Genomic DNA, 12,068 nt, shown 5'->3' on the forward strand with positions numbered 1-12,068 from the left:
AGCCTAATCTGGAAAGTCCTTTGATCATTAATCTATATAGGTGTTTAGACTGGATTGGAACTAAAAAGATGAAATTTCGGTCTTCGGCTATTGCCAACGAAATGTCTGATAAAAATGTATTCCATTGGTTGCATTTGTTGTCATAATATTAAACTTTTTTTCAAGTTGCCTAACAACAACTTAAAATTTTAGAAGGCTATCTTATACTCTTCTACTTTCAGGAGTTTAAATCATTTAGAGGAAACAGTAAACCAGAGATTTTAAAAGTTTAATTTAGTAAAATTCAAAGCTATAAGAGCATCTTTTTCTCATGATAAATATACGATGATGTACAAATTTCGAAACAGGGTTCCCTTCAAAGTAAACTGATTTCTTTTATAATAGTGTCATTTGAAATGATAGATTTTCATTTTATCATAGAATAAGAATCCTTTAATTCTTGACCACTGAACAAATCAAGTTTCGGATAGGATGGTTTTCCAAAAGGCTGTCAAGCGAAGAATAATAAATTATTATTTGTAATTGCTAGAAACATATAAATCTAATTGAGATCACTCTTACTTTGCATTGTATAATATTTTGTACTATTTGGTTAAATTATTTGCGAAAACCATATTGAACAATCAATTTACAGTTACACATTCTCCAGATAAATAATAACTAGTCTAAACAAACAAATGTTAAATTGTCAAAGGTAGTCGATCCAAAAACTTGGACTTACATTTCGTGCTGTGTGGCACTCATCAACAAGGTTCACCTGAAATGTCAAAAGAACTTATACTTCTTTGTGAATTCGATCATGTATCAAAGAGTTTCACAGTTTGGAATGTTACAACTGAACTATTTAAGAAGCGCATGATCTCCTATACAATTGAGATATTTACCAAAGGGCACAAGTTCCCTTAGGATTACAGACATACCTTGATGTTGAGTCTCGACTACATCAAAATCCAGGTAAAGGGTTTCCTGTCGATTACCTGCAGCCACCTTATACCTCAACATGATCCACTCGATGTTGAGTCACTTAGATTTCCGGCCACACTGCTAATTGATCAATATAATTCAGTCAATACTAAGCAAGACCAGTTAAACCTGAAATTACTCGCTACTCAGTGGCTAATCAGTATTTTTTTAACAAACATTTTTCTACCTTTTATGATAACATACCCCTGTTTTACGTTAAACACAAAATCAATTTACAGTTTACTAACAGTATTGACTACAGAAAATCCATATGTTGACCTTATACATTAGACATTGCTTAAAGTTGATTTCATTATACAAAGTGGTTACCATTTCTCAACAGTAGATTTTTGATCACTATAAAAGATTTCAATATAACCTCACAACAAAACAAGTGCTGTGTAATGTTCACTAAAAATTAACCACAGAGAAAGCATACTGAATGAAATTTTACCCTTGATTTATTTTCTTGTAATAGTTCGAAACCTGAAATGTAACCACCTCACAAATAGAACAATAATATTTTTTTATCTATTTCACATGATTAAAAAAACCGAAACAGTAGCACAGAACATAAAAAGCATATTGTTAATGCACTGAATTCAACAGGCGATTTTTAAGAAATTCCTGACCGCAAACATGATTCCGTCTTTTTCTCGATTACCGAAGATACAACTGCTTTTATTGAGGTGAAAATCATCCAATCAGGGTATATAAGTGGATAACCTAGCTATCTGTGCATGTATAAGGTTTCAGAAGGATTATACTATTTATTATTAATTTTTGTAAGTAATACAAGTGTAAATGATGTAAAAATTCAGTATACATACTTATTATAACAGTGATTAACATATTAAATAGGTTTAAGAGTTTTAATGTACAGGATTACCGAAGTCCAAAAATAACAGAAAGAAAAGTTAACCATTAGAATATATACTATTACATTATAGAAGTGAACAGCAGAGTATAAAGTCGAAACGTTTTCTTCGATTTGTTGTTTTTTAAAAAACCGCAGAATCATTATCTGAACTTTCTACAATACTAACTGTTCCCTCTGATTGAGAATTATTCTTTTTAGATGGATTGGTTTTGTTCTGAACTGCATGATTATGTGATTTATTCATTTGATCATAACCATTGTCACGTTGTATTGTAATTGGTATTTCACGAAGTTTAGTTGTGGATTTATGAAGTACATCTGGTGTTGGTGATGATAATCTATTTTCACGTAAAGATGATATGGGTAAATGTGATTCAGTTGTTTTTGTAACATTCATATGTTTTGTACGTGTAGTTTTATGTGAAACAATAATTTGTTTATAATTTGGTTGATAATAATAAATATCTTCTCCTTCTTCTTGTGATAAATTTTGTTCTATTGGATGATAATATTCATCAGGAAAACTTAAAATACGTTCAACTTTATTAATTTTTGATTTTGATAAGTTTGGTGGATTAACTGGCAACATTAACGTATCACAGTAAGGACATTGATGTAATAGAGAACTTTCACTTCGATGTCTTGATAGCCTAAAACATAGAAACAAGGGAGAGAGTATAAACAGAAATTACTGTGTTTTTGTTACAGCTACGAAGGAATTTACGTAAATATTGGTAAAGCTTATTGAATCCACTTTTTTTTCAAAACTGTGGACAATTCTGAAGGATATGTTAAACTTTTTCATTTCCATTTGCAAAGATGGCTTTTGAGATAAGATGGTGGTTGGAGGTGGTCAACAGGAAACCCTGGACCCGGGTTTCGTGTTACTTGGCACTCGTCAGCAAGGTGTACCTGTAATCCTGAGGGAACTGATGCTCCCTGGCGGATTCGATCCCGCGTCACTCAGCTTCACAGTCAGAGACGTTACCACTGAGCTATTCGGGCCGCGACCAAACATCTTGCTGACAAGTGCCAAGTAGCACGAAACCCGGGTCCAGGGTCTCCTGTTGACCACCTCCAACCACCATCTTATCTCAATATACATAGTGCACGCAGTGTCGAGCCACCTAGACTAGTGGCCACATGGCAACTTGATCGATAGCATTCGATCAGCACTAAGAAGGACTTGACACGCATGACATTGATCACCACCCAGTGATCAATCAATTGTGAAAGATGGCTTTTTTCCACTTAGTATCCCGCTGTTGGATATATAATACCACAAAAAGTAGGAGAAAAAAGTAGTCCAGAAGAGTTAATTTTTCTTAGCTATTATATTTTCGACAAAATTTTCATCTCAAAAACGATCTATTATATCTATCGAAAGCCAACAATTTATCAAATACATTAAAAAAAGTATAACAAAAACTCAGGAAAAAATCCGAAGATTCTAAGACTACTAACAACGAATATAAAACAGTCCTCAAACTGCTGAAAAATGAATAAAGTGAGATGATGCAGTTCCCATAAAACAAAAAGTGCGTATTTCAGATGACAGCATGATGAAGAAAGAATTCGATGACTTATCTGAAACAATTTGTTGGATCAGGATTCATAGTCCTTTCATCAATATATGCTCACTTACCAGTATTTCTCAAAATTTCAGGTATAGCATGATATTTCTATAATTACACCTATATATATCAAGCAACGGTTCTTCATAGACATATTTGTTTTCATCTATAAGTTTAGAAATCTCGGGAACCATGAGACTCATACGTCCAAAGGGGATGAAGAGAGTGCATAGTAGGCTGTCGCGAACTTAACTGCAAAAGAGGTGAAAAATCGATTCAATCCCCATGATAAATCTTCCTTGTTTATGAATTCAGTTTAATCTTTCAATGTTATGACTCAATAGTATCGCCTACATTTTATATAAATTTGAAAAACCATATCCGTCTGTTGTTATTTTTGAACAACTCACTAAACTACTTTAAATTTTAACAGTAGTATTGTTGTTTAAAATCAATTAAATTGTTTGGTGGTAATCACATGAAAAAAACGTCAAAAAAAATTGTTTCACTAAATTGAACATAACTACGGAAGTTAACAATGTTGAGATTATCAGATATTGCAAATTATGGACTAAAGGTGTTCAAAATGATAGCCAGGATATCTGAAGTGAATTCATTTCAAACATATTCTATTCATGATCTATAGGATCCATAGAAGAATCAGTTATAGGATAATATTAACAATGATATTTGTTACCATGTAAACATTATTAATTCACAGAAACCAACTGAAATTAGGCCACCAAACTTTATCAAGCAAATCCGTTTGCTTAACCACTAAACATCTTATGCACAAGTGAATAAATAATTCAATCCGTGCCTTCATTTTTATGTGCATGCTGCATTAGATGATGCATTTATAATTACGTGATAATTTACTTAAGCTGAAAAAATCAGAAATATTTTACGTTCTTTTCGTTTGACCTAGCTTGTGGTTGCCTTAATATAACATAGATATGAATCCATTTGAGGTAAAAAACCATATCACATGAAATTACCTGGTTTGTGTACTTGACCCAGTCATTCGTCGTGATATACCACTTGAACATTTATGCCGTCTAACGGTCCATGGTTTTGATCGTGAATAAGTCTGCAATCAATAAAAGATAGACATAACTAAATGTTAATGAGTATTGTATGAAACATGGAACAGTACACTTTCTCAGATGTTTTATGAACAAACGACTCAGATATTCAGTCATGATTATTTGGCTAATTTGTTAAAATGGGATAATTAATACAGAACTAATTTTTTTCCTGTCATTCACAAGAATTCATTATTCTTTCAAGTCTCCTAATCTTTAAACAAATCAAAATATGGGAACACACTTGTGGCGTTATCTTTGAAATTAATGTCTGTAAAAACTAACCACAAGTTATTTATATGGTCATGAGTAACCTAAAAGATTTGGAAAAGAATACCACAATCAGGAATTATTTTCCGTTTGAGTATGCAGATTATTAAAAAGCTTGAGCTAACCAAGGGTTCCGGTAAAACGTAAGTCCTTGGAACACGTTTTAGCCTGATTTAGAGTTTTTGGTCACAACCACTTATGCCGACTAACTACAGTACAGAAATTAATTAAAACATACTTTATTCCCAGTATGAGGATCTGTGGAGATTTTAGTATTTTCGCAGTTGAATTCACCAGTCGAGTGTTTCCAAGTTTTCAATGGTGGTCGACCTTAGATTGACTCGTCAGTTCAACTGTGAACATACTATATTTATCCCTGTTTACTCCTAAAGCAACATATACATACACTTACAACTAAACCATGAAGAGAGGAAAATTCACTATGTGTATGTCACCACATTTTTCTAGTTACACCTTAGTGATAACAAGACTTCACACTAGGAAGTAAGTTAAATTCAATCCATCTCGTAGTGTATAAATGAATATGAAAACGGAAGCTATGAAAATTTCATTACTTCGTCAACCACTCAACTTATTAATATTGTTATCAACAGACTAGATCACTGAGCGATTAGGATGCTTTTTCCAACATATCACAGGAATCATCCATGTATATGAGCGACTAAAATGTTTCGATGGACAGTCATAAAAAGAAATCAGATACTAAAAACGATGCCACATGCAAAAGATCTTTTAGTTTCGTCAATATAGGAATACAAAATTACAGCTAACAGTAATGATGAAACTTACTGCATTATAAAGAGATGGCAAATATTCAGATTTAAGCTTTGAATGTTTTGCTCGAGCATCTTCATGTTCTCGGACTAAAGGCGCGTAACAAGCATGACATCGTAAAAACATTTTGCTACAGCAATCACTACACTCACATTCCAATGGAGCACTAACTGAACGAATAAGAGTAGATTTTCTTTTCTCAGGAGTCTGTGTTCCTGAATGACAACATTCCATTGATTTATGGAGATTAGCGTTTAATTTCTCAGCTTCTGTTGCAGTATATTCTGGTTCACTAGATGGTCTACTATGCCTGTACGAAACCAAATTCAAGCAAAACAAAATGAGTTACCGAAACAATGGTTTTGCATAAATAATGAAGTTAGTTTGACCAACTTGGGAGATAATCCACATAATTCGAAATACAATCATATAATTTTAGTGTTTTGTTCTTTGAGCTCGATGGTTTGGTTGCGGAGCTCAAAGAAAATTCCACCAAATCATCCACCTGAGCTACAAATCTCCACCATCGTATAATCACATAATATTACAAAAGTAGCATTACTAAAGTTTGAGATGATTACCTTTTACGTCAGATACAAAGAAGTTATAGCACCATCCGGTAAGATACCTATTTGTGATTAATAAGGAGCCAGGAACTTTCCGTTTTGCTGATCACATTAGCGATCGAACTAGAGTTTCGAGAGACATCAGAAGACAACTTAAAATTAAATTGATATGTTTCGATAGTGTAATAAGAAGACGAAGATTATCAGAACTATGTGATATATTAGCGCTATACATTTCGAACAATCTTATCATTTGTTGAAAACATTTATATATAAAAATAAAAGGTCAACTAGACTGGAAACGGGGGGTAGGAGTAGACAAGGAAAATAATAATAAAAATAATGTGAAAACAATTTGAAACCTAATCACTGTGGTTAAGCTAATATTACCATGGTCGGTTTAACGCAAAGGAGGTTTGAATTATCGCACGGCTAAGGCTTCAATAAACCTTAGTATACGCCGTTTTATACTTTTATACAACACCACAAAAGCCGAGTTTAGATCAATCTTATGGCTTGTTTCGATTATATGTTTGGCAATAAAGGATGATGGATGTTTATCAATTTAATAAATATAAAAAGAAATTCGTATTATAGATCTGAGGAAAATATCACATTAGGAATAGATAATCGGTTAAGTGCTCTGGCGCGAGACTGGTAGGTTCTTGGTTCGAATCTCGAGGGGCAGGACCGTGGATGCGTACTGCTGAGGAGTCCCACGATAGGACGAAATGGCGGTCCAGTGCTTCCTGGTTTTCCATGGTAATCTAGTTTCAATTGACTCATGATCTCAACCATAAAAAACCTTAAAATTTAGTAATTATATACTACTTATGCACAGAAACTTGTTGAATCTAATAAGAAAATAAAAACGATCTGATTGATTCATTACCGAGATTTTGCTGAATTGTTTATAATTAGTAGAGCTGAACAAATTGCTTTTCCAATAACATTTTCAGCGGTAACTTCATATCGTCCAGTATCATTTTCACATGCATTATAAATAAATAATATATATTCATTTTTATTTTGAATCATGAAAATTCTTTCAGTCGGTAAGTTAAGTAATTTCCCGTTAAAACGCCATTGTACCTTTAGAAAAGAAAGCAAACCATGGTAAACTTTGAAAGATTTAATAACATAATATAAATATCACTAATTCTAATTAACTAAAGATGTTTTATGTAATTACGGTAAATGTTCAAACGTTATGCAAATAAATTGTGGATATGTATGTTCAATGTTATATAGATGATAAGTTAGATGATTCTGTAAAGAATTTCATATCAGAAGTGTTTTTTGGATATTATAGTAATTTAATAGTTGAATCCATGAGTCGATTGAAACTACACCACCATGGAAAACCTGGAAGCACCGGTTCAGTGGTATAGACGTTAGGCGCTCGCGCGCGAGACTGATAGGTCCTGGGTTCGAATCTCGCGAGGCGGCGTCGTGGATGCGCACTGCTGAGGAGCCCCGCGATAGGACAAAACGGCCATCTAGTGCTTCCAGGTTTTTCATGGTGGTCTAGCTTCAATTGACTCATGATCTCAACTATTGAAATCTCATATCACTTAAATGTAAACGTTTTTTGAAAATATAGTCTGCTGAAGAAAAACTCTGAATCACTTTTGATCTAGCTTAAGACTAAATGATGTTTGTACCAGGTAGTCAGGGATAGTCTTCTAAGAAATCAATTGCACTCAACAGTGACTAATGAATACTTTTAGAGAACTCTGAGTCGACATAACTTATAAAAAGCTCATCCCTTCACCTGTCACATTGTATAACAAAGAGCATAACTCAGAATTAACAAATCTTTGGCATTCTGTATGTTTTACTATCTCTATAAGTTTGTGTGTAAATGAAACAGTAGAAGAACATCAAAACAACGAAATTAACGTTTCAATGTAATTCATATCTTCGTACTGTGAGCCCCAATCAATCAAGCTAAAAAATTCACACCATTCGATTGTTACATACGTCTAACTATATATTTATCATCAATCGTTCTGATGAAGAAGACATCCTCCCTAACTCAGTTCATCATGATAAATGCGAAAACATGACAGGAGGTCATCTTTATTACTTTAAAACTCAACCTTTTGTCTTTTGAAATTTAAGGTGCCTTTTTGCTATTTATCATCAAACTTCTTATGCAACTATTTGGGAATACAATCATAATCATATCATCATAAATAGTGATCTCAACTTAAATCACTTTCTTCATAATCAGTTTATACCCTCAATTCAATATAACATTGCTACAAAATCTATTGCTTTAGTACTATTGAATTTTGCACAATTTTTTATTAGGCTCATAGTCACTTTGAGATGGTTTTAATTAGCGTCTGAAATATCATTTGGACATTACAGGATTTAATGCATAAAGAGGCTTGGTGATAGGTGTCATGTCCAGAAAAGACACATCGAGAATATAAAAAAATAATTTCCCAAAGTATAGAATTAATATTTCCTAATCTATCCATATACATATCCAGCAAACCTAGTGAAAACGAACGAAGAATTTACCTCAAATGTAAATCGGTAATAACTTCAATCAAAAAGACATGTTTCTTCAATAAAAAATAAAACCACAGGATGAAATATGAGCTCGGAATCTAACTTAACAAGTTAAAATAAATGTTAGGCTATAGTATAGTTCAGTATAAAACATTTTGCAGCCGATATATGGATTATGAGTTAAAGTGACTATTGAGTGATAAGAGTGTGGTGTGTGATACTGATGTCAACAGATATAAGTAGTATGTATCACTATTCGAAAATGAAACGTCTGGCAGCAAAAGGTTAAGCAGATCAAAGAAAAGAGAACGAGAACAGAGAATGATGGAGGTGGAAATATAGGAACAGTGAAGTCTAAGACAACTGATTGACATTTTGCAAATAAAGTATTTACTGTATGATTCTCAGATTTCACCAAGATGTTCGGTAAGTTTGTACTCAAATACATTCGATTATCCCCACTTGTGTTCTTGTTCACTATTAGAGAAGTATGCATAACAGCAAACTCACAGTTATTTTATGTCGTAAATTAAACCATATTAACTTACTCAATTATTCTCTCGTATATTGTTAAGCAACATGAGCCAAACCGCGGTATAAAATATGAAATCACATTAATAAACAACGAAAACTATTCTAAAATTTACAGACACCAAAAACTTATGATACAGTTGTGACTACTTGTAACTATATGTTACTACATAAAACTATGTACCTTATAAATAACTGATTAGTTATAACAATAAATCCTTAAACTTACCACAGGTTTTGGATTTCCTTTCAATGAACATTTTAAACAAACTGTCTCTCCTACATTCATAACTTTATCCGTAAACATAATTTCAAATTCAGGTGGTTCCAATTTTGAGTTTTGCATTGTAATACCTTTAGTTCCAGATGAATTAGATTGAGTTTCCAAAGTTTTATTCATATTCTGTTCAACAGAACTCTCTTGCTTATTGATTAACTTAATATTTTCTTGGAATTTATTAGATGAAGGCTTTATATTAATAATTGTTTCATTATTATCCGACTTTAAATAACCATTTGAGTATTCACTGACAAACAATTGACATGATTTAATAATTAAACCTTGTGAATTATAACTAATTAAATCCCATATTCCTGAATGTTGTTTAGTTACATCTGGTAAAGTTAACTTGTACATACCCTTTGATTGAGATATCTTGAAGATAAAGAATAAATAGAATAAATTGAATGTATGATTCCTTTGATAAACTATAATTTATTCAGATATATTTAGTAGAACATTAAACGGTAGGTATTATAAACTGATTCTTGTTATAAGGAACTCTAGAAATATCATGTTTAAGTATAATTAGGTCCTATTAGGTTAAAATGATTCTTTAAAATGTACTATTGTGGTGTGGGATACTGATATCCACATAAGTAATATATTACGATGGTCGGGCATTAAATGTATTTCAGTAGAAGATCGATAAGGAAAGAACGGGAACGAAGCGCAAGCGGTGTGAAAATGTATGAACAATAATAATCGAAGACGATGAACTGATATTTACAGATGGAACGATCAGGATTAAGACAATTGATGGTTATTTTGCAAATTAACTGTTCACTATATGGTTTTTATATTTTAATGGGATATTCTGTAATGTTGTGTTAAAAGATATTCGATTGTCCCCACTCGTGTTCATGCTCATTACAGTATCACTGAATACTAATACAAGCGGGTTTTATCAGATGTAAGTAACATGATGATTCCACAGACAAAATCAAAATAATATCACGTATCTTCCAAGATTGACAAAAAGAAATTTGAAGAATATTCCAAATTGCTATAAGCTACATAGATTAGCCAAAAAGATAAGTGATTACTTCTGATTATTCATTATACTAACATTCACTAGTGAGAAAGCTTAATCATGTTTAAAATACACTTTCAAAGTCACAATACCTATCAATAGCGTTGAAAGGATTCAAAACTTCCGAAAACTACCTGGATAGAAATAATGTGATTGACCGAAATGAGAAATTCTGTTCAGTTCTGTGTACAAATGAGCCCTCAGAACTTTAATAATAGCAACTTACCTGAAAATTCAAATTGGTTGATGACATCATATCACCATCTTTTAGCCAAAAGAATGAAGGTAACGGATTACCAACCACTTTACATTTTAACTCAACTACTTGACCTGCTATTACTTCCATCATCGGAGAAAATTCATCATCTATAAATGCTGGAGCGGTTTTCTTTTCCGAGGATTTTTGACCTAGTAAAAATTAAATAAACATAAAATTTAATGACAAACAGAAATCATAATAATTCACTGAAATCAAAAAATTTGTGCTATATATTGATTGGACATTAACTATACTGGGAGTTAAAGTCCATTATTCCAAAACTTATGATATATTTACTTCATAGTTGAATTCGTGAGTCAATGTTCAATCTGTGTATAGAAGACACAGCTATGGTTGCGCAACCATTCATGGGCCGACGAAAGTTAGACATTACCATCTTAGGATGCCGGCTCAGTGGTTTAGATGTTAGCCACCCACGCGCGAGACCGAATCCAGATTAGGAAGTCGTGGACGCGTGCTTCTGAGGAGCCCCGTGCTAGGACGAAACGTCCGTTCAGTGTTTCCAGGTTTTCAATAGTGGTCTAGCTACGATTGACTCATGAATTTGACTATTAAAACTAATACAATATCAACAAACCCCATTCTGATCATATTTACCTCAAACGATCTGTTCATAAAAAAAGCCTAGCCTTACATTCGATAAATCCATAAATTAACATATAGCACGATGATTTTCTGGCAAATAAATCAGTAATGATACAAAACATTTCATTCTTTTTTTTAGCACTTACTAACACGAACACAAATACACAAAGTTATGTCTCAGATAGAATCAATTTGATCAAACTACCAAGACATTGACGTATTCAAACCTGTTTTCATTTTGATTTAAGTGAATACTCCACCTTGTTCCTCTATACTATCTAAACTTGATTTGATTCGGTTATTCATCTACTTTCAAGAAGCAATTTCGATTATGTTACGAAAAGTCAGGAACTCAAGTTTCTACTCATTAGGATATTACAAATATTTCATTTTTTTATTATTAATCTTCTATTCAGTGTTTAATTTATTGGAAATGACTAGATCACCTATTGCTAATCGGACTTAGAAACAAATATTCATTAATACTTATATTCTATGAGTCTCCAATTAGTGGGAATACATGATGAAAAAGGATTGTTTAACTTATGAATTACTTTTTTTTTATAGAGTTGAGATCGTGAGTCAATTGAAGCTAGACCACCATGGAAAACCTGGAAGCACTGGACGGCCGTTTCGTCCTACTATGGGACTCCTCAGCAGTGCGCATTCACGATCCCACACTGGGTTCGAATCTCGAGAGTGC

General features: G+C 32.7%; 1 protein-coding gene across 1 annotated transcript in view; it reads right to left on the bottom strand.

Moving 5' to 3' along the window:
* Positions 1 to 1,964: 1,964 nt before the first annotated feature.
* Smp_128750 (putative titin) overlaps positions 1,965 to 12,068 on the bottom strand; it is a gene marked incomplete at both ends in the record, with an annotated part of 42,593 nt that continues 32,489 nt past the window's right edge. The window contains 6 exons of the mRNA XM_018795836.1: positions 1,965 to 2,493; positions 4,416 to 4,507; positions 5,583 to 5,877; positions 7,026 to 7,225; positions 9,417 to 9,842; positions 10,727 to 10,908. Coding sequence (XP_018650108.1) covers positions 1,965 to 2,493; positions 4,416 to 4,507; positions 5,583 to 5,877; positions 7,026 to 7,225; positions 9,417 to 9,842; positions 10,727 to 10,908 — 1,724 coding nt within the window. The remainder of the gene's footprint in view (positions 2,494 to 4,415; positions 4,508 to 5,582; positions 5,878 to 7,025; positions 7,226 to 9,416; positions 9,843 to 10,726; positions 10,909 to 12,068) is intronic.

Source organism: Schistosoma mansoni, chromosome 2 (assembly GCF_000237925.1).
Source record: "Schistosoma mansoni strain Puerto Rico chromosome 2, complete genome".
In the NCBI taxonomy this organism is placed as follows: Eukaryota; Metazoa; Platyhelminthes; class Trematoda; order Strigeidida; family Schistosomatidae; genus Schistosoma; species Schistosoma mansoni.